At 36.9% G+C, this 23,447-nt stretch overlaps 2 protein-coding genes and 1 non-coding gene across 3 annotated transcripts; 2 read left to right on the top strand and 1 right to left on the bottom strand.

The window, feature by feature from the left end:
• Nucleotides 1–23,310, top strand: LOC105051528 (2-dehydro-3-deoxyphosphooctonate aldolase). The gene is made up of 14 exons (XM_010932017.4): nucleotides 1–155; nucleotides 747–803; nucleotides 1,738–1,835; nucleotides 1,927–2,023; nucleotides 3,560–3,625; nucleotides 16,035–16,094; nucleotides 16,196–16,270; nucleotides 18,724–18,808; nucleotides 19,675–19,733; nucleotides 20,227–20,271; nucleotides 21,444–21,542; nucleotides 22,766–22,813; nucleotides 22,894–22,941; nucleotides 23,041–23,310. The coding sequence occupies exons 2-14, from the start codon at nucleotides 768–770 to the stop codon at nucleotides 23,095–23,097; spliced, it is 873 nt and encodes a 290-aa protein (XP_010930319.2). The 5' UTR covers nucleotides 1–155; nucleotides 747–767; the 3' UTR covers nucleotides 23,098–23,310.
• On the bottom strand, nucleotides 6,985–14,211 carry LOC140851607 (uncharacterized). The gene is given in 2 exon segments (XM_073243535.1): nucleotides 6,985–10,952; nucleotides 11,237–14,211. Coding segments are annotated over 2 exon segments (4,008 nt in total). The 5' UTR covers nucleotides 13,446–14,211; the 3' UTR covers nucleotides 6,985–9,153.
• On the top strand, nucleotides 12,865–12,971 carry LOC114913593 (small nucleolar RNA R71). Its single transcript, XR_003799518.2, has one exon. It is a non-coding gene; the product is annotated as a small nucleolar RNA R71 (small nucleolar RNA).
• Nucleotides 23,311–23,447: the final 137 nt, after the last annotated feature.

The raw sequence follows: 23,447 nt of genomic DNA on the forward strand, positions 1-23,447 counted from the left end.
TGTCCTTAAATAGATCTGGTTTGTATACATGTATATATAATATTAAATTTCCAAAATCCCCTTATTTATTTGGAGCACTCAAAACTAGTGGCCACTGCAACGGCTCTTCTTTACCTCTCCTGTGTCTCCGAGCTCGCGGGCGACCTCTGGAGAGAGTAAGCATGTGCTTCTTGCGGTTTTTTTCACATTAATTCGAGTATAATAGAGACCTAGAGCTTGATCTGTTGCGGTTTTTCTCTAAATTTTCATCTACATTGTCACCTAATTTATCTGCAATGCCGAAGATCTTAAAAAATATGATTATATTCAAGAAAGGGAAGTGAATTCCTGGCTAGTATTCTCTCTGGATTCACTAGCTGAGAAAAGACTTAGCTCATCTTGAGAAAGAGGGGGAAAAAAATCCGATTTTTATGACTCTCTCTCTCTCTCTCTATCTATCTATCTGTTGTTCTCGTTTGATTTCCAGATCAAATACGTAAATGTCTGATGTGTAGATTACTTTATCTCTTAATTAACCACTGAAATTAACGATTTTACTGATCTTTTAATTTGTTTTCTATATATTACTATTCGAGCTGCTGATTTTCCTATCTTATTGTCCTGCTTGGCATAGTTGTTGTTTTCTAGAAAAATCGTAAATCAGCCATTGGTTTATAAAGGAATAACTTTTCCTTTCTCAATATGCTAGATTCTCATATTCTATGATATTCTCTTCCGTGCATTGATATGTTTATATAATGTTACAGATCTCTCCTATCACATCTACCATGGAGTCTCCTGTGGCACTCTACAACCAGCTCAAGGTTCTTTTCTCTCACTATAAAGCATGCATCTTTTTCACTATTTTTCTTAAAAGGATCACCTGAACACAGATGATCATTTGACATGCTTTGTATTGGACTGAGGGTGAGTCTTGGCTATTGTGATCTGGAGGTCACGGGTTCAAAACATGTAAATAGCCTCTCTGCATGCAGGGGTAAGGCTATCCCTCCCCGGACCTGCAATGGTGGAAGCCTCATGCACTATGCTGCCTTTTTATCTGTGCTTTGTATGGAACCAACTGGTTTTAGTTATTCTTTGTTTAGTGGGGGAGAAAAAGGATACTCTGTTCTAATTAGATAGATATGAAGCACTTCACTTATGCCTTTTGATAGATATGAACCACCAGCCTGATTTTTGCATTTGCCCACAGTGATTGAATGTTACCCATTTGTTCATATGTCCGAGAGGGGCAACTTTGTATAATTTTACTGAATGACAAAGTTGTCATAATGATTATCACTTTCTTTATCTTTAGATGTGTGGGCATTTTAATAATGGGTTATACAGCAAGCAGTCAAAAAGAAAAAAAAATACTATGCCATTCAAATTCTGGTTGTCATTTAAGACAAGATGCATCTGTTTCTCTTTCATGTAAATACAAGTTGGGGGAAGCTGTGCCATCATATTTCTGCTTTTGTGCAGAAAACGACACAAGGTGGTTAAAACTCTAATAAATATATCCTGTAATTAGTTTTTTGAGCACTTAATTTAAACGATTTGTATATCATTTGATGCAATGCTGTTCAATTTCCATTTATGCCTTATGTGAAATGTAACTTACAGTACATTATAAATGACATATCTCTGATTTTGAGATATGAAAAAATCACCATAGTTGACATTAATCATGTCTATGTTGTCTGCAAGCTACAGCTTGTCAATGCCATATATTCTGATTTTGTGGTCTCTGAGCAGGCTGCAGAGCCATTTTTCTTATTAGCTGGCCCGAATGTAATTGAATCAGAGGAACATATTCTCAAGATGGCCAAACATCTAAAAAATGTCACGTCTACGTAAGTAGCTGATGATCCAAGCAATATTTGTGTAAATGAAATATGAACCCTATGTATAACTAATTTCTGATTAATATTTTGAATGACACAGGTTTGGCTTACCACTGGTTTTCAAGTCCAGCTTTGACAAAGCTAACCGAACTTCTTCGAAATCATTTCGCGGTCCCGGGTTGGAAGAAGGCTTGAAGGTAGCAACTGCTTTTATCTTGTCAACCTAAAGTAAAAACTTTGCCTCTTAGACATCAATATGCTTGATGGCTATGAATGATTTTTGTTGAAAAGGAAAAAGGATTGCTCCTGAAATTTGCACCTTTTCATGAAGAATATTGTAATCATGCTATTTTCTGTTCTTATTTCTTTAAAATAAAAAGTAAAACATGTTAGTTGGATTAGTTAACAACCAAGGAGATCATATTCAGCTTTTCCGATTACAATTTCCAATTCTATAAACAAGGCATGCCAAAGCATTTCTTCTCATTAGAAACTACGATAATTTCCCAACAGATATCTCAATAGTCAATTTTAAAGAAAAAATGAGGTCTTCCTACATGCTATTTCAAGCATGTGTCTAGAGCAAGGAAAGCAAGTTTTGCCGACCGATATCGAAGGTTGTACCAGCCAACAATTGGTTCAATATGGATTGGGTCTGCACCATACCATGCCAGGGCATACCGAAACAAGGAGAGCTAGAGAGGGAGGGGAAGAGGGAGAAGTAGAGGGAGGAAGAGAGAAAGAGGGAGGGAAAGGGGAGCGAGACTTACCTTGGTGTCGGTTGGCATTGATCAGCATTGAAGAGGAGCCCAATGAGCAACTGAATGAACAGGATGAGTGATCGGGTGAGTAGGACAAGTGATCGAGCAAGTGATGGAGCTTCAAAGCTCCAATCATGCTGTGGGAGTGGGGGGAAGAGACAGAGGTAGAGGATCTCGGACGGCATCATGGGGAAGGGGGGATTCTCAAGAGGCTTTAAGGGGCTGAACTAAACTGACCATCCAAACCATTCTAGTTCTTGCCAAGTTCAGTATGGTATGATCCAAACTACCTGGTTCAGGTCGGTTCGGCCTTCTTTGGATGTAAGAGTGAGGGCATAAGGTTCCACATCTCAGTCATGCAGAGGCATCTCCTCCCAAAGGAAATTCCTTCAGCATATCATACTTGAGAAGTTTTGTCTTAACTCTTTCAGATGATGTAAAAGCATTCTTATGCGTTTTTTAGATTGATGTGCTTAAAGAAGTGAGAAAAGTGAGAATATTTCCTGCTGTGTACAGATGCGTATCAAATCAATTTATTAACTGTTTCAGGAATAATACATTGTTTTCAACATACCTTGTCTAACAATCTAAAAGGTGTTTATCAGTGAATTTGGTTCCACAGGATAAACTACTCGCTAATGGATTTAATCTTCAAGTTTTTCTTTTCTCAGAAAAATCAAACTTCTGTTAGAGGCAACTATTAGCTTTCAATAGATTCCCTTCTTATTTAGTTATTTTTTGTTTGGATAAAACTAAGATTCTGACTAATGGATTTGACAAATTTATCTTTTCTGTAAGCATTCACACTTCATCAAGATTTATTTTCTACATTTCATTTGATTCCCTCAGCTTTCAAGCATATCTTTTTATGTTTACCATCCTCTGCCTGTCCAAATTCACAAATGTTAACACCATGCATGCTAAAGTTTACTCAGAATTCATCTGGCTCACATGTTTTTATCAAAATTGCAGATCCTTGAGAAGGTGAAACTGACATATGATCTTCCAATCGTAACTGATGTGCATGAGAGTAGCCAGGTAATTTATTGCTTCTTGTATTTATTGTTTCTATGAGGACGTGACCATATTTGACAATGGACATTGATTTTACAGCAAGTATGATGCTCTCTATATCTTCATTGTTTTATTCCTGACTTGTTCTGATTAACTTTTCGAGATATCTATGGGCAGCACAATATATTTGAGACAAGGATGTATGAGATGTTGAGGGTTAATCTTCAATTGTAAATCTAGGTTGAACATTTACATAGAGATGCACAAATCAACCATCCAAGAATTTGCCAATATCTTCACATTAATAACCCAAGCATTCATAGACTACCATCCTAACTGATATGCATTACCTTACACTGCTCAGTTCAAACCAGCAAAAAAAAGTACGCTCAACAATCTGCATGGCATAGGAGAAAAAGAGGTTCAACAGAACAGAGAATATCACCTCAATCTTGAAAATGCTTTCTAATGGCAGGGCCTTTTGATTGATAGCTTATTACATAAAAGCGCAAACTACAGATAACTAGATCAATTGTCTTTGGTAGCTAGTCTAATTTATAGCTTAATCTGATGTGTTATAATCTCCTGTAGCTAAAACTCCGGCAAAATATGTAGCTTGTTTGATAGCTTATTAAATAAAAGCGCAAACCATAAAAATTAGATCACTTGTCTCTAGCATAACTAAAAATCACAACCAATTGCAAATATCACTAGTTCAAGTTGCAGTCACCAGAAATCCAGAATTATCCATACTACTAAATGTTTGCTATCGAAGAGTGCAAGTATATTACTTCTCCTTGTAAGAAAATTTTAATATGACTCCTCTGTGTCCTCAATCCAGCTCCACCCCTAAGTCCTCCCCAGAAAGTTGATACTCCAACTAGCATTGTCCATAGCTTTAAAGAACATGCGTTTGTATTAAACTGTTGTAGTAGGCCTCTCCAACTTTGGGCTCTGATGAATTTTCACATCTCAATACCCATTCTGTATTCTTCTTTTAATTTGGTGTACTTTGTTCTATCCGCTGTCCACTATCTGAACATTGCTCAACTAATCAATTTCTTCTATTTGACATGAGCCTCTTTTCATTCCTTGAAAATTAAACTGAGATGAGATGATTCTTGTCCCATCTCATAATTGTTTTTTTAGACTTTCAATTAATCATAAAAGTCTAACCGCCCTCCCTTCCTTTTCCAATCCATCATTCATGTGATTATATTTTTGAATGCCAGTTTCTCAATTTACAAATTATCAGACTGGAATAGTGTACAACAAAGACATGTTTTTACATCTTCAAGGCAATGCAAGTTTGTTTGGAGGTGGGCCTTGGAAAGATGGTGGGGATATTTTATACGAGGATTCTTTTCCTCTGGAAACTGCAAGAAACCAGATACTTAGAAATACTCAATGAAATGTGAAGCCTTTTTTACACAAGTTGATATTGCTATCTCTCCTTTTTCAAATGAAAAACATTGGACATCGAAGTCATGGTGAATATTATCCATTTTCATTCAAAAAAATTATTCTTTGATGAGGACTGTGAGATCCATAAACATTTGCGACTTGTGAGGATGTCCTAAACTGGGCAATATGTTTTCAATTTATCATCTAAAGCTTTTCTTGCTGCATTAATTTCTTTTTTGCTTAATCACATTGATGCATATGAGCATCCCCTATGCATGTCCGTTTTATGAGAAATTCTGCTTACTAGTCTTTATGAAAAATAGCTAATAGCTGCACTTCAAATGTTACTCATAATCTTTGTTTTACTTTGTTACTTTCCTCCATGAATCCAACCAAGAATTGTTTTTGATGCTTCATTCTTGTCAAGTGATGCGCGTTGTCAGGGCACCAAAAATAAACCTAATTCTAACTTACTACATAGCTAGGGTGAATCAGGATTGTTTCACAGGCATCTCGGACAATTGTTTATAATTAATAAAAGAAAGAGAGGATTGATTTTAATTAATTACTAAGAAAATAATAATTTAAGTTTAATTCACGGAAGGAAATTGAATAGGAAAGAAACCTCGGAAATTCAGAATCTACCATGTAAAACAAATTCTATTTTCTTTTACTTTTATATCGCAATGATGAGATTTGTAATTAAGAAGCAGCGTAATTTACCTCGGATAGGTACGAACCGTATCCTTGGATTATGGCTCGTCCGTCCAGAGTATAGATTACCTTAACTCAACTATCAGTTAGAAACTCGAACTTGAAATGTAACGATCTATCTTTCCTAGCGCATACCGTATCTGTAGATCACGGCATGTCTGTGAAAAGTATAAGTCGTACACGTCGACTCCAAATCTCTAAAGAAATAAGAAAGAATATTAAATGAGCATGCAGCATAAAATAATTCTTTATTTCATTACATAGAAAATAAATACAAGATAAAAAAAATAAATCTGTGTTGCAGGCTTCATCGTCTTTTCGAGTTGGAGGAGTCTAGCCTTTCATGGAACTCTTGCGTGCTGACATCCTGGGGTTGAATAGATGGATTGTTTGGAAGGTTGGAGATGGAAGAGGGGGGGCTGGTATGTGATGGATGGTGGAAGCTTTTGGGATGTTTGGAGGGTTAGGCTAGATAAAATATGGAATGAGAATGATGGGAGAAGAGACGAAGAATGGCGGTGTCCAGCATGTCCCCCCCTTTCGTTCCTATGGTTTCTCTTTAAATAAAAATCCAAGCCGCGTCCGTATCACATCAAAACTTCCACACTGCATTCTCGTGTCTGTTTCGCAGTTCACGCATTGGTTCTGCATTCCAGGTGTGTCCGTTTCAAGTTCCGCATGAGTTTATGCATCACGCGGCTCCCTTTCTCCCATATTTATTTGAATGCTTGCAGCGTCCGGTCAGCGTCCAAGTATTTTTGTGGGAAGAAGCCATATAGCTTTTGTTGGTACAGCATGGACCACGTGGAGGAAAACTAGAAGCCAATTAAATGCTTTGTTTGGAACCAGCTCACAGCACTCACTTTACTCCTCCTTGAGCATTAAATATACCATGGGCTTTCTCATTTAATGTTATGGTTTTCACTGAAGGCTAGCTTCAAGCCTTGAACGGCATGCACCCATGTTAGCTTTGGTGGAGCTTTGGTACTTGAGTTTTGACTATTTGGACATATTTGGATCTTCATTAATTTCCTGTAAAATAAATTAAATAACATCAATTCTCAACTAATTAATTTAATTCATGATATATTTAGGGTCTCTAATATATTAATTCTTATGTTTATCATACCTCCCAGCTTAGCTTTTGCTCGTCCTCGAGTAAAATAGAAAAATCAGTAATGGGTACCGACTTGTCTTTGAATTAAAAGTTATATTAAGTAGTTCTAAAGTCAATTGATACCCGACTAAACAATCAAAGAAGTATTTCATTGGATTATTAATTTTACCCATTCAGTGGTTGAGTGAAGTCCATAAAAATTCTTAGAGATCTTCTTTTACCGACTCCCAACTCTACTCTTCAAATCCTCTAACTTGATGTAAGTTGAGTCTATTGTCTTCTTACAATTTAGTCCCCTTTATTATCTTCTATCTTTCTTTTTTTTTCTTTTTTTTTTAAAAAAAACTTTCTTGCTGACCCTTGTAGCAAGTTTTCAGCTAATGACTCCCAAACCAGTTGGCTTTAGGGCATTAGGTGTAGAACACCCCTCGGGCTTACTGACTCGAGTCCAAGAAAAGATATAATTTTATACTCGATTTCTTGCATCCTCACCTTTTGACGCGAACCACAACGCTTACTTAGGCGAAGGGGCCTGGTTACTCAATGAGACAATGCTAAAACCCTTTTTTTTTTTAAGCATATAAGCAAATACTAAGGGGAACTTTTGTATACTTCGACCTTTCCACTCAACTCCCATGAAGCAGATTCTTCATTGAGATCAGTAAGAAGAGGTTTTAGAATCACTCCAAAATTTATTCTGGTCTAAACCCTACCATTTATTGGGCTTCCTTAATAATTTGTCCCTCAATATCTCTAAAATTATCTAAACCGTTAATCATTCATCAATTAGAACACCTGATTTATTTCAAATCAAGACAAAATTTGGTACACAAAACTGATTATGGTCATACTTGAGGACTTGATTAATTTAATTATTCTCTCCCCCCAACTTTATTTCCATTGCCCCCAATGGATGAAGAAAATAACAAAGTAGAATAGAGAAAGAAATTACAAGGAAAGATACCACCTGGATGTGATGTGCTCGTTCATTGTCAGGTGAGGGATTCTTCCTTTGTGGGCGTGATTAGTTCATGACTCCATCTGGGCTTTGGATGAGATGCTCCCCCCAACTTGGCTGATTGTCTTTCTTGAATTTTTCTATGAAAAAAAAAGAAGCTAGATAATTAAAAAAATGTATAAACTGGATTGCTTCCCAGGAGCACTAAGTTTAAAATCTTCAGCCAGACTGAACTGAGTATCATGACGGTACTAGATCCATTAGATCAACAGATTCAATTAATTCTCCATCGCTAATTCTATTTATGTAAGGTTTCAATCGCTGACCGTTTACTTTAAAGGTATTCCCCTGTTTAGGATCTCTAAGTTCTACGACTTCATAGGAAAATACTTGAGTTACAATGAAAGGTCCGTTCCAACGTGAATGAAGTTTATCAGGAAAAAGTCGCAACCTAGAATTGAAGAGCTAAACTTTTTTATTGGGCTCAAACATTTTTCGTGCAATGAATTTATCGTGGTACGCTTTAGTTCGAGCTTTATAAATTCTGGCACTCTCGTACGCTTCATTGCGTAGCTCTTTAAGTTTATTTAGTTGAAGTCTCCTATTGGAACCCGTATTTTTCATATCAAAGTTAAATTGCCGTATGGCCCAAAATGCACGATGTTCCAATTCCACCGGTAGATGACAAGCTTTACCGAATACAAGTCGATAAGGAGACATTCTTATGGATGTTTTAAAAGCAGTACGATAAGCCCATAATGCATCATCCAAGCGTACTGACCAGTCTTTTCTATCGGGTCTTACCGTTTTTTCAAGAATATGCTTAGTCTCCCTGTTGGACATCTCAACTTGGCTACTTGTCTGGGGGTGATAAGGTGTGGCGACTTTATAGGTTATTCCATATTTTTTCATTAGCGTGTCGAAGTGCTTATTCGTAAAGTGTGTACCCCCCTCACTAATTATGGCTCTTGGGCATCCAAATCGACTAAAGATGTTATGCTGAATGAACTTGATCATGACTTTATGATCATTGGTTCGGGTTGCCATAGCCTCTACCTATTTTGATACGTAGTCCACTGCTACCAAAATATACTCGAATCCAAATGATGAGGGAAAGGGTCCCATAAAATCAATTCTCCAAACATCAAAAATTTCTACTACAAGTATAGGGGATAGGGGCATCATATCTTTTCTCGAAATATTTTCTGTTTGCTGGCATCGCAGGCAATTACGACTGAATTCATGTGCATCTTTGAATAGTGTCGGCCAATAAAATTCACTCTGCAACACCTTTGCTGCAGTTTTCCTTCCACTAAAATGTCCCCCACATGCTAGCGAGTGGCAGAAGTTAAGAATACTTTAGACTTCACACTCGGGGACACAACGTCGGATTACTTGATCTGAGCAATATTTGAACAACTCTGGTTCTTCCTAGAAATAGTACTTTACTTGGAAGAAAAATCTATTTTTTTCTTGTTGGGTCCAATGTGATGGCATTTGTCCCACAGCCAAGTAATTGACTATATAAGCGAACCAGGGAAGACCAATGGAAGACATTGAAAAGAGTTGTTCATCCGGAAATCTATCTCTGATCGTTTCTCTATTGTGTTCTCCCAGAATCCTAGAAATGTGATCTGCTACCAAGTTTTCGAAACCTTTTTTATCTAAAATTTCTAAATTGAATTCTTGTAATAGAAGGATCCATCTAATCAGCCTAGGTTTTGTATCCTTTTTGGATAGCAGATGTTTTAGCGCTGTATGATCGGAGTATACTAGGACCTTGGAGCCCAAAAGATATGATCTAAATTTATCTAGGGCAAACACAACAGCGAGCAACTCTTTTTCAGTCGTGGTGTAATTCAATTGAGCATCTGAAAGAGTTTTGCTTGCATAATAGATTACATGCGGTTCTCGATTAAACCTTTGCTCAAGGACTGTCCCTACAGCATAATCAGAAGCATCACACATGATTTCAAATGGTAGGGTCCAATCTAGAGATTTTATGATTGGTGCAGTGGTTAAGGCAGTTCTGAGTTTATTGTAAACGGTTAGGCAATCTTCATTAAAATCAAAAGAATTTTTCTTGGCAAGCAAGTTGCACAAGGGTCGTGAGATCTTGCTGAAATCCTTAATGAAGCGCCTATAGAAACCTGCGTGGCCTAGGAAGGATCGCACTTGTTTAACCGAGGTTGGGGGAGGCAATTTCAAGATTACTTCAACCTTTGCTTTATCTATTTCGATCCCCCGCTTGGATACAATATGTCCAAGCACGATTCCCTCACGAACCATAAAATGGCTCTTCTCCCAACTTAAAACCAAATTTGTCTCTACACATCGTTGGAGAACCTTGGCTAGGTTTTGAAGACAGTCATCAAAGGTAGAGCCAAATATTGAAAAATCGTCCATGAAGACCTCTAGAAATTTATCGACCATATCAGAAAAGATGGCCAAAATGCACCGTTGAAAAGTGTCTGGTGCATTGCAGAGACCGAATGGCATACGTCTAAATGCAAATGTTCCATATGGGCATGTGAAGGTAGTCTTTTCTTGATCAGCAGGGAATACCGGGATTTGGTTATATCCCGAATATCCATCTAGAAAACAGAAGAAACTTTGTCCTGCTAGCCGTTCTAAAATTTGGTCAATTAAAGGCAAAGAAAAATGATCTTTCCTAGTAACGGCATTCAGCTTTCGGTAGTCCACACATACTCGCCAACCAGTTGTTGCCTGAGTACGAATTAATTCACCCTCGTTGTTCTCTACTATGGTAATACCTGACTTCTTAGGTACTACTTGGGTTGGACTAACCCATTGGCTATCTGAAATTGGGTAGATAATTTCAGCATCTAGCCATTTCACTACTTCCTTTTTCACGACTTCCCGCATATTCGGATTCAATCTTCGTTGCATGTCCCTATATGGTTTTGCCTCAACCTCGCAGTGAATATGATGCATGCAAACAGAAGGATCTATACCCTTCAAATCGGTAATCGACCACCCTATAGCCTTTTTATGCTTTTTGAGCACCCCTACAAGTTTGTCTTCCTGGTCAGTAGTTAGGTCAGATGCAATGATCACTGGAAGGATATCATTGGGTCCAAGAAATGAATATTTCAGCATGACAGGAAGAGACTTTAGTTCTAGAGTAGGTGGTGCTTCTAAGGATGGTACCAGAAGACTTGATTGAGTTGGTAATTATTCATACTTTACCGTCCAAGAGGGAGCGGTGCTAAAATTGGGAGGTTCTAGCAAAGCATATATTTCTTCAGTGTATCCATCGATATCAAAATTATTCATTCCAAAATGTGTTAGACATGCCTGTAAAGGATCTGAGTTGAGTAAGGCAAGAGCTTTATCTTCTACAACTTCCTCTAATAGGTTGATCTCATTATGGTTGTACGTAGGTGGTCCCTGAGATGCATTGAAAATATTCAACCTCAACTTCTTATTTCCGAAAGATACATCCTAACCCCGGTCCTACAATTTATACAAGCATTAGCGGTTGCTAAGAAGGGTCTACCTAGGATGATCGGTATTTGGCTAGGGTTGCTGCCAGATTCCATATCCAGCACAAGAAAGTCAACAGGAAAATAGAATTCATCTACTTTCACCAACACATCTTCCAGCATTCCATGGGGTACCTTAATAGATCGGTCTGCTAGTTGTAAGGTCACCGTCGTGGGTTTTAACTCTCCAAATCCAAATAGGTCATATACAGAGCTCGGGAGAAGGTTGACACTTGCACCCAAATCTAATAATGCCTTCTTAATCGTGAGGTCCCCTATGACACAAGAAATAATTGGGGTACCTGGATCTTTCAGTTTGGGTGGGGCAATTTGCTGAAAAACTGAGCTGGCCTGCTCAGTTAGATGGACTTTTCTTGGTATCTGTGCCTTTGATTTTCGTTTCTGTGTACACAGGTCCTTTAGAAATTTGGCATAGGTCGGAACTTGCTTAATGGCATCGAGAAGGGGTAAGTTTATCTGGACTTGTTTAAATAGTTCCAGCATTTCATTCATTTTTATATTCTTCTTATCAAGAGGCAGAGGGGATTCTGAAGCATTGGGAAATGGAGCCTTAGGTGTAGGTGCTGGGTTAACAGGTTCTTTCCTCTCTTCAGGTTTCTTCTTTTCTGGTGTAGCTGGAATTGGTTGCTCTTGTTGTTGGATTACTTCAGGTTGATTTAAGGTTTTCCCGCTTCTAAGGGTCATAATCGATTTGGCATGTTCGAAAAAAGTTTCAGGACCAATGGTGCTTTCAGCCATGTACTGTCCTTTTGGGTTATTAATAGGTTGACTGGGTAATTTGCCTTCTTTCCTCCTACTGAAAGCTGTTGCTAGCTGACCTATCTGAGTCTCTAGCTTTGCTATTGATTGCGTATGGGAGTGAAGGAGTTGGGTATTCATTTCTAGTCCTTTAAGTGCTTGCAACACCTTTTCTTCGAAAGCCGAGTTATGAGTACTCAGGGTGGGTTGAGGAGGGTTCTGGTATTGTGACTGAGATGGATGCCTATAAGCCGCATCCGGATAACCTGATCTTTGTTGCACTGGAGGAACCACTGGTTGTGATTTCCATGAGAAATTCGGATGGTTTCTCCATCCTGGATTGTACGTACTAGAATAGGGGTTGTTCTCTGATCTATGAGTAGTTTGGGCTTGATGGACTTGTTCTTGTACATATTCAGGAAACTGTGGTGCAACTGGACAATCATTCACACAATGAGTGGGGCTCAAACATAATGCACATATATCTTGCATCTGACAAGATGGAGAAGAGGAATGTCCCATACTTAATAATTGATCTAACTTTTGGGATAATTCATCTACCTTATGATGGATATCTATTGAGTTTTCTACTTCATATATTCCACATCTCTTTGGGATTAACATGGGTTTATCTCTAATGGAGGCAGACATATGATGTAATGAATTTTCACTTAAAATTTCAAACAGTTGCCATGCCTCTTCCTCACTTTTGAGCATGAATGTTCCACCGCATGATGCATCGACCATTTGTCGATGTCTTTCAGATAACCCATCATAAAAATATTGGATTAACTGCCACTTGGGTACAGCATGGTGGGGACATTTTCTAATAAGGTCCTTTAACCTCTCCCATGTTTCATGGAACATTTCTCCATCTAATTGGGAAAAATTAGTTATGGCTTTTCTTATTTCATTAGTTTTTCCTACGGAAAAATATTTCTTGAGAAACTCTCCTTGCAGCTGGTCCCAGGTTGATATAGTCATGGAATCCAAGGTATGTAGCCAGTATTTGACTTTGTCCTTGAGTGAGAAAGGAAATAATTTTAACCTAAGAGCATCATCGGAGAAGTTGTGAATCTTGACAGTTGAGCATATCTCAAGAAATTCTTCAAGATGTTTATAAGGGTCCTCATTACTAAGTCCATAAAATGAAGGTAACATTTGGGTTATACAGGACTTAATTTCATATTGGGTGGCCTCCACAGGGGGCACTTGAATAAAAGGAGAGTAGGTATATGTGGAAGGAGTAAAGTACTCCTTCAACTGCCTAGGTGGATCATTCTCCTGATTTCGTTCCATATTTTTATGTCTGTTGGCTCTAAAGGTTCTTTCTATTTCTGGATTAAAAGGTTGGATTTTTGGTCGTAATGATCTACAACCGAGCATACACCCTACAATTATACTTTAGAGCACACACGAAAAATTTTAGTTTTTTTTTTTATTTAAATAAAGTGAGAAAAGAATGAAGGAAATCTAAAGAGAAGAACCTAAGAATCTTAAACTATGAGAAGGAAGAAATTAGTTAATGTTTAGGTGTTAATTACAATCAAATTAGACAAGCATGTACTTTCTATCCTAGGGTTAATCTAGATCTAGACAGCTCCTAACTTCCAAGGCCGCCTTTGAGCACTCCAAGCTCAAGACTGACTAACTGACTCAGCCAGGTAAGTATAAAATGTGGGAGGTTCTCTGCTCGTTGCTTTCCTTAGACACTAACTGAGTTGGCCAGATCAGTCAATGGAACCAATTGAAAACCATTTTCTTTAACCACTTGCCTTAGACACCGAGCAATTAACCAATCCGCACTCGGTTCAACTCTAGAGCTTTTTTGTCTTGTTGAGCTCGAAATTTCTAGGGCTGCCGTCTAGTTGATTTTAAAATTAAGGCTTGGTTTAATGCAAAATGAAGGATATAATTTTTGGGCCAAGGAAGGGTGATCAAATCCCCACCTTATCTGATTAATGGGTTATTGCCCTTAAGATTAATTATGGAGATGGGATGCAACAAACCAAGATGTCCAATCTTCGTAATTAGCATACAGTCAAGACTAAATTAAATCAATTTATTTCTCTTTTTAGATTTTATGATTAAGTCTCTAATTTTCTAAATGGTTTATGAGGTGTCAATGTAGAGATTTTTTTTTTATTTTTTTAAGCAATTAAAATAAAAAAAATTAATTATATTAAAAGTTTACTCAAGAATATAAAGAAAATAAACTAAAGCAATTCAGCAAGTAAGCAAATATTTATATATTTTTTTTTTTATAAATCAAGAGAACAAAAAGCAAACAAGTATATAAAGTAGTTAACTAAAAAGACTATAAATTAAAGAAAGTAATAAATAAATTATTTTTTTTAAAAAAAATATCAACCGTGCCAAGATCTCCGGCAACGGCGCCAAAATTTGATGCGCGTCGTCAGGGCACCAAAAATAAACCTAATTCTAACTTACTACGTAGCTAGGGTGAATCAGGATCATTTTACAGGGATTTCGGACAATTGTTTATAATTAATAAAAAAAAGAGAGGATTGATTTTAATTAATTACTAAAAAAATAATAATTTGAGTTTAATTCACGAAAGGAAATTGAATAGGAAAGAAACCTCAGAAATTCAGAATCCACCATGTAAAACAAATTCTATTTTCTTTTACTTTTATGTCGCAATGATGAGATTTGTAATTAAGAAGCAGCGTAATTTATCTCGGATAGGTACGAACCGTATTTTTGGATTATGGCTTGTCCGTCCAGAGTATAGATTACCTTAACTCAACTACCAGATAGAAATTCGAACTTGAAATGTAATGATCTATCTTTCGTAGCGCGTACCGTATCTATAGATCACGGCATGTCTGTGAAAAGTATAAGTCGTACACGTCGAATCCAAACCTCTAAAGAAATAAGAAAGAATATTAAATGAGCATGAAGCATAAAATAATTCTTTATTTCATTACATAGAAAATAAATACAAGATAAAGAAAATAAATCTGTGTTGCAGGCTTCATCGTCTTTCCGAGTTGGAGTCTAGCCTTTCATAGAACTCTTGCGCGCTGACATCCTGGGGTTGAGCAGATGGATTGTTTGGAAGGTTGGAGATGGAAGAGGGGGGGGCTGGTATGTGATGGATGGTGGAAGCTTTTTGGATGTTTGGAGGGTTAGGCTAGATAAAATATGGAATGAGAATGATGGGAGAAGAGACGAAGAATGGCGGTGTCCAACATGTCCCCCCCTTTCGTTCCTATGGTTTCTCTTTAAATAAAAATCCAAGCCGCATCCGTATCGCGTCAAAACTTCCACACTGCATTCTCGCGTCTGTTCCGCAGTTCGCGCGTTGGTTCCACATTCCAGGTGTGTCCGTTTCGCATTCCGCGTGAGTTTATGCATCGCGCGGCTCCCTTTCTCCCATATTTATTTGAATGCTTGCAGCGTCCGGTCAGCGTCCAAGTATTTTCGTGTGAAGAAGCCATATAGCTTTTGTTGGTACAGCATGGACCACGTGGAGGAAAACTAGAAGCCAATTAAATGCTTTGTTTGGAACCAGCTCACAGCACTCACTTTACTCCTCCTTGAGCATTAAATATACCATGGGCTTTCTCATTTAATGTTATGGTTTTCACTGAAGGCTAGCTTCAAGCCTTGAACGGCATGCACCCACGTTAGCTTTGGTGGAGCTTTGGTACTTGAGTTTTGACCATTTGGACATATTTGGGTCTTCATTAATTTCCTGTAAAATAAATTAAATAACATCAATTCTCAACTAATTAATTTAATTCATGATATATTTAGGGTCTCTAATATATTAATTCTCATGTTTATCATCAAGCTCCCTTCTTCTTTGCCTGTTGTGTTAGTTGAAAGGTTTGAATGTTATGTTTCACATATTGGTGATTGTCGCCTTTTCTATAATATATAAGAAGTTTAATCACATTATAAAACACAAGCAGTGCTGATAGCTCTAATCTGATTCCTTGGGTCCAGTGTGAAGCTGTTGGAAGAGTTGCTGATGTTATCCAAATACCTGCTTTCCTCTGCCGCCAGGTATATGTTGGCACAATCCTTCATCTCCCAGGCAGAATTCTTATTTTGGTGATCTAAGTGCTTCCCCCTCTTGTTTAATTTAAGGCCTTATGTTGTAACAGACAGATCTTCTAGTTGCAGCTGCCAAGACTGGGAAGATAATCAACATTAAGAAAGGCCAATTTTGTGCTCCCTCTGTAAGTAATTGGTGAAATTTTGATCTGTTGTCTCTCAGAACTTTGTTGATATTTCTTGGATGCTAGAGAATATAGTCAGAATCCTGCACTTGATGCATCCATAATACATCAGTCTGTCAGGAAAACTTATCCATCTTTCCCAAACAAACGGACATGCAGTGGCATTTTGCTCATGTTTTCTATAATCTATCACTCATATAATTGATAAATTTGTGATAGCAGCTTTTTTTTCTTTATCTGAAAAGAAAACTGTAGAGTGAAGATTAGTATGGACTGTATTCTGGTTGAAATGAAGTTCATGTGGAATTCTATCTGATATGATGTTACGAGAGCTTTCATGGTTCCTCAAAATTTTTCAAGAAGGATATGAAACTGGTTTGATCTGCTAACCAGGTTATTCTTCAATTTGTTGACCAGATACTTATAGTTAGGCTTTTTGGTTTAACCAGTCAAATTTCGTTGATGTATTCTAGAAATAGCAAGTTTTAAAGAGCAGCATTTAGCTGCTTGCTTTTAAGAATCTATCTGAGACAACTCTACAAGACTTAAAAACATGGCTCCTTCCTTCTTTCAACCTTAAATTAGGTTTTATTATCACCTAATGCCATAAAAACCATGGGCAACTAAATATGCCAAAAGTGTTTTTACAATGAAATTGTATCATGATTGTATGAGCTGATCAAAGTTGGGCACTTATTGGCATTACCTCTTCCCTAATATATTGTATGGCACTTCATTTTGTTCTCATAATCTTATCTTAGTATAAAATAGGAGTCATGATTATAAAACTACAAAGATCATTATGGATTATAAATAACAAAAGATTTCACCGAGCCAAACTATTGTTACATGCAACAACCTTCTAATTTACTCTTTCTCATTGCAAATTATTGGAGTTCAGGTCAATAAAATTTGTACCTTGTGCATCCTAACTAATTTTGTTAAGTGGTGACAAAATAATGCATAGCAAAAATGCATAAATCATCAACACATAAATGGCATTTGGAAAATAAATTAGTGTCAAAAATTAGAACAGTTTGTGGCACTTTATAACAGAATTCCTTTCTAAAGTGGATTTCCCATGCAAACCTTCTGTCAATATGCTGACAATGTCTGCAATGCTGTCTCATGATATGTTAATATCTCCAAATGTCTTTTGGGCTTAGGAGCTACATAATTCTTTGTCATATTTCATATTTTTGTTTAAGTATGCTTTTGCTTCTTGCAGAAAAAATTTGATCTTATACCTCACAAGCTGCAATTCCCTTCAGAGTGTGGGTCTGTCATCTTTTCTGATGCAGCCTTCCTCAGGGACCTTCCAATCAGCATATGCATGTTTATCTTAGGAGAGAATTTTCCCAACCAATTGCAGATCCTATAATCCTCACTGTCAAAAAAATGTAAAGCTAATTAGCCAGATTGCATTTCTTGTACGAAGATTATGGTCCCTAACTAGCTCACCAATGAAACTCCCATTCATTCAGTTATGCTTCTTTGCACCATTTACCTTCTCATGATGAGTCATTTGCAATCCTTTTCCACATAAATGAAGCTTCAATGCATCAAATGATTCTTATTTCTGTCACTATCACCTTCTCAAGAAATATCAGCTTGCAGATTTTCCATCCTTTTTCTACTTTCTTTGGCATGTTAATTGGGAAATTCTGGTCAGTTAAGTTTTCTCTGGTGACACAACAGACAGCCTGAGTTTAATAATATGAAAGGAAATGTTCTGTTTATTTCTGATCTTAGCCCTTAATCTCACATTATCATTGATTCATAAAATTGAACTCTCTCATGTACATATTCAGTCCATGAACTCCTTGTTCATATCAGTTCGCTATATTGTAAAATTTGAGATCCCCCAACCTACAATTTTCATGGGGTAAGTCTTTTGCCAAGGTATAACCCTTGACTGTTCTAGTTATGATCTTCTGTAGAGATTTCATGAAAATGAGCTAAACAACCATTACAGGTAGTCTTTGAAGTTAAATATTTTATGGTTGTAATCTTTTCAAAGCTTTCTTATTATAATAAATTCACTTGTACTGCATAACATGTATTGCTTTCTAATCTTACCATATCATAATCATTTTCTCTGCTAAATAACCATTATACCAGATTTTCCTTTTTGAATCTAAACTCTAGACGTTAAGAATTTCATTGTCATGAATAAGAAAGAAAATGATCTCCCCCTTACTCAAACCAATTATTTCCTTTTTCTTATGATAAGTATTTCTTTAAACAAGTTTTATACAAGTAATTCAGTTTCGCTCTGTGGAGCCCCATTACAAATTCGGCAGAACAAGTTTAGATTTTTTGGCAAAAATTTCTTCACTTATATGTAGTAGGAGTATTAACTCCCTGTTTTTTTTCTTACATATTGCTGCATGCATTTGTATTGTTTCATTCATGCATGCATGTACGATTTCAGTGACTCTTTAGTTTGGCAGGTTATGTTAAATTCCGCAGAGAAAGTTAGACTTGCTGGGAACCAAAATGTGATGGTTTGTGAGCGAGGCACCATGTTTGGCTACAGTAAGTTTCCATTATTTGTCTAGGTTCTAACTTCCTACTTTGTCCGATAGACTGCATTATGATGCCCATCATCAGTTTAATACCATATATCTATTTCTTTGTTGCAACCTGGGTTTCACCTCGTGTTATATGTGAGTGGTAACTCCAATGGATGCCTCCTTTGGCACTCAGCTACTGTGGCTTGACCTGTAGTTGTCTTAACCAGGTTAATTTGCAGCATATGGGCTGCTTTTGAATCCAGTTTTATGTGGATCTGCAGTTACAAGAAAGCAAAGATTGAAAAGGAATGTTGCAATGATTAGACTTGTGGGAAGTCCAGTAGCTTGCAACCAAACACATGATGTATGTAGGACTCTGCAGCTATTAATTGTATTGTTGTAGTTAATGATACTTATGGAACTGTATCAGTTGGACCTTGAGATGAAGTACACCTTGGATACAGTTGTTCTTTGTTGTTGAAGTTAGGGATACTGCAACACAAGTTAGGGTCCAACAATTGCCAAAAAGGGAGACTTTTCCGATTTAAATTAGATGACTGTGCAGCAAATTCTGATCTTGAAAGCAAGAATGTTGTTTGAGTGGAGAATCCCCACCTTTTAAAGATGGTCATAACTTGAATTTGAAAACTGATTTTTATCATTTAATGGTCAATATCTGGAGGCTTGATTTTAATGTTGCCTTAGATTGTTGTCCATGAGAGAATATTCTACAGACCCTTATTGACCTGCACCAACAAATTATAATTCCTTTAGTTGACATGCATGCTGATGGAATACACTACTAGTACCCTATTAAAGTTTACCAACAACAGGTCAATCATGTAGTAATCTCTTCTTCTAAACTTTTTATAATTTTTAAATCTGCAGATGATTTAATTGTTGATCCACGCAATTTGGAGTGGATGAGGGAAGCAAATTGTCCTGTTGTAAGTATCTCATTCCTGTTTGGCACTGTGTAGCTTCCTTTAGTGTAATTTTCTGTGAGAGATCATCATTGCTGTATGAAGAAATCTATAGAAAGCAAAATTTTTGAGGAATATGGTGCCTAGCATTACCAAATCATTAATGAAGTGATTAATTCTTAACTATCTATTTGTTGTGGGGAAATGTTTTCCCTTTCTCATTTGGCAGGAAATTTCATTCAAACTTAATTTTCTTCATATATGCTTTGAAAATGAAAAGTCCTACCTTTTTTGGTTGGAGTGCTGTAATGCATTAAAGTCATGATGCAATAACTTCAAACTAACTGCAAAAACTCATGACTCGCAGTCAGTTCTCTAGGGTGATCGTCTTGTATTATTATTTATTAGTAAAAAATATAACATCTAAAACAACCATAGCCATGGGGTGCATGTCATTTACATTAACTGTTTTCTATGTCTTTGAAGAAGCTGACTGAAGGTCATTGTTTTATCACAGGTTGCAGATGTTACACATTCACTGCAACAACCTGCCGGAAAAAAGGTGCATGCTTGTATAACTTTTAAGTGATTCTTCTCTCTAATTGATTTGCAACAAATTGTTAAAGTATAACATGTTCATGTAAGTCTGTGTTTCCATTATTTACACCTTGAGATATGGAAAATTTCCTTCCTAGAAGACTAAATTGTCATCTTATTTTAGAACTCATGCAACTAGTGCCAAGGGTAAGAGAGGACCGTTTGACATGAACATAAAGTCATGTAAATTAAATAATAGTTGACACTTGGTAAAAAGGTTCGTTGAACTAGTACCAGAGGAGGTACCAGCTAGCGACTAGTTCGGCATAGTATGAATCCATACCATGCCGTTCCAAGGCGTATCGACGCAGGGAGAGCCGGAGAGGGAGGGGAGAATGAGAGAGGATGGGGGGAAGAGGGAGGGAGGCAGGAAGGTAGGGTGAGGGAATCCCTAACTCGACCCAAAGAGATCAAGAGAGAGGGAGGAAGGGGAGGGCGAGGGAAACCCTAACCGTAAGCCAACCTAGAGAGTTGTGAGTGGGGCCCATGCGTGTTTAATAGCTTCTTTTTTTTTGGGAGGGGGAGGGGCTTGTTTACCCAAACTAATTTAATAGCTACAATCATGTCGGTCCCTGACCAGTTAGGTTCGTTTACTCGGACAGGGACAAAACTAGAATGGAGTTATAAATTCTTAGGAATATTATCTTTGCATGGTAGAACATCTAGATTTTTCCACGCAATGATAAAAATTGAAGTAAGGTGAGACACTAGTCTCGTAACAAGGAGAAAAAGTGTTTGATACATGAGGCATAGTCTTCATGCATTTTCATTGGTTACCTAATTTTGGTAAATGGGGGATATTTTGGTAAACATTTCCATGTTTTAGTACCTAATTCAAGTGCACTAACAATTCTTTTAGTCACTATACGTTTTCTCTCCTTTTTTTTTTGGCTTTTTTTCTTTGAGTAAAAGGGCTGCTACTTTTTTTATATCCTTCAAATATGAATGAGGTGAAAATCATGTCATTTATTATCTTGTTGGTAATTTTTGTTTTGACCAACCTGTAAAATCCAAGGCTGTACAATGTTTCTAATGTGATTGAAATTTTTAGAGGTTATTCCCCCAAAAAGAGAAATTATTTAAAGTTTTGAGGATTTCCTGACTTGAAAAGGAATTTTCATTTTTCTCCCCATGTAGCTGGAAGGTGGAGGTGTTGCAAGTGGGGGTCTGCGTGAACTAATACCATGTATTGCAAGGACATCAGTTGCAGTTGGCGTTGATGGAATATTCATGGAGGTAAAAGTTAATAAATAATTATTTTTTGTTGTCCACAAGTTCTGTTACTTTTATTGTTGCTTAGCTACTTGGTTGGATGGACTTGATGCTTGGGATTTGAGGGAGAGCAAAAGATCATTCCTCATTTTTTCTCAAATAACTCTATTCTTATCTATTCTTTTAAAAAACCTTCAACATGCTTTACCTCTACTTGAGTGGTTTAGAACTAATTAATAAAATTACATGCTTATTATGGCCTTAATGATGCCTATGGAAGTTGCAGTCTACCATCTACGAATGTTATGTCATAACCAGAAGAGAGATTATATGATATTAATTAGTATCTCGATTCATTTGATTTGAATTTGAAAAGATAATTTCCCTGCTTAAGCTTGAGCTATCAGACCTTGATCTCAGTTCATTTTGTCACTAGAAGAGAACATGCTTTACCTCTACTTGAGTGGTTGAGAACTGCTCAATAACTTTACATGCTTATTATGGCCTTCATGATGTCCATGGAAGTTGTTGTCTACCATCTATGAATTTTATGTGATCAAAAGAAGAGAGATTGTATGATATTAGTTATAGTCTCAATTCATTTGAATTGAATTTGAAAAGATAATTTCCCTACTTAAGCTTGAGCAATCAGACCTTGATCTCAGTTCGTGTTGTCGCTAGAAGAGATTATGTTGAGAGAGAGAGAGAGAGAGAGAGAGAGAGAGAGCTTCAATCATTTGATTTGAATTTTAAGATAAATTCCCTGCTCAGGTTTGACTGATCAAACATCAGTCTCCTACTCTCCATTTACAATAGATTATTTAGTCATGTCTGAGTAAATGAACCTTGATCTTCTTACATTCTTGCTAGAATAGATGACATATGATGTTAGTGCCAGGCTTTCTAGGCTATTTTTGCATTAGTGGAGTTATTAATGCTATAAATGTACAACCATTATGTGCCCAGTATGCTTGATTTTTCTTCAATCTTGTCCTTGAGAACATCATGACAGTAGTTTATACTCGCATTATTTTGCTTGCTGAAAGAGAAAATTCTTCAATAATCTTTATTTGCATATCATAAGTGGTACAAGCTTGTGAGTAAGACCCTAATTAAGAAGTTTTAGGTGAATTGTTCTTTCATAATGAGCATTGGGATGAACCTGCATTTGTTCCACAACTTTCCAGGAAACTCTTTATAGTTTATACCCCTTTAAGTTTCTGCTGACCGTTCTTCTCACATGGCAGGTGCATGACAATCCCCTAAAAGCACCTGTTGATGGCCCAACACAATGGGTAAGTCCCTTTTTAATGACATTTAGCCGACTTAATCTTCACCAAGCATCTTTGATGATTTGAGGTACTTAATATTGTAGCCTTTGCACCACTTGGAAGAGCTACTAGAAGAGCTTATAGCAATCGCAGTATGTATTTGCATCCTTCTCTAACACTGATTTACAAAATTGTAAAATTCATATTATAGTCTATTGCAGGTGTCAAATCTTTTTTGTTCATGTGTACAGAGGGTCAGCAAGGGGAAAAAGCCATTCAAGATTGATCTCACACCCTATGAAGATTAACCTGAAGCAACCAGGATAATAACAGTGCAAGTTGCATTGCAGTTTATCCACAACTCCTATGCATTAGCCATGTATCTCTGGAGTCTGAGGGTTTTTCTTTATCCTTGTTGCTCTCTTTTTCCTTTGGAGTTTGATTGTATGATAGTATAAAAGTACATTGTCAGGCCATATCAATTTGTTGTCAAATTTATGTTTTTGGTACTTAAGCTGTTACTTCTGGCTCTCTTTTGCAGCATAATTTTTTTTCCTTTTGTCTTCTGTTACTCTTTCTTTTCAGAGTAGATGGGAAAACCCTTCTTAAAAAGCTTCCTATTCTATACTTGCATTGCAGACATCTAATTGCAGAGTTA

The sequence above is a fragment of the Elaeis guineensis genome, chromosome 9 (assembly GCF_000442705.2).
Source record: "Elaeis guineensis isolate ETL-2024a chromosome 9, EG11, whole genome shotgun sequence".
In the NCBI taxonomy this organism is placed as follows: Eukaryota; Viridiplantae; Streptophyta; class Magnoliopsida; order Arecales; family Arecaceae; genus Elaeis; species Elaeis guineensis.

What these genes read in the sequence shown, in the direction of transcription:
- LOC105051528 (XM_010932017.4), top strand. Translation starts at nt 768, where the DNA reads ATGGAGTCTCCTGTGGCACTCTACAACCAGCTCAAG. An exon ending in CTAAAAAATGTCACGTCTAC is followed by an intron (nt 1,836 to 1,926) that starts GTAAGTAGCTGA and finishes TGAATGACACAG; the next exon opens with GTTTGGCTTACCACTGGTTT. An exon ending in AACAACCTGCCGGAAAAAAG is followed by an intron (nt 20,272 to 21,443) that starts GTGCATGCTTGT and finishes CTCCCCATGTAG; the next exon opens with CTGGAAGGTGGAGGTGTTGC.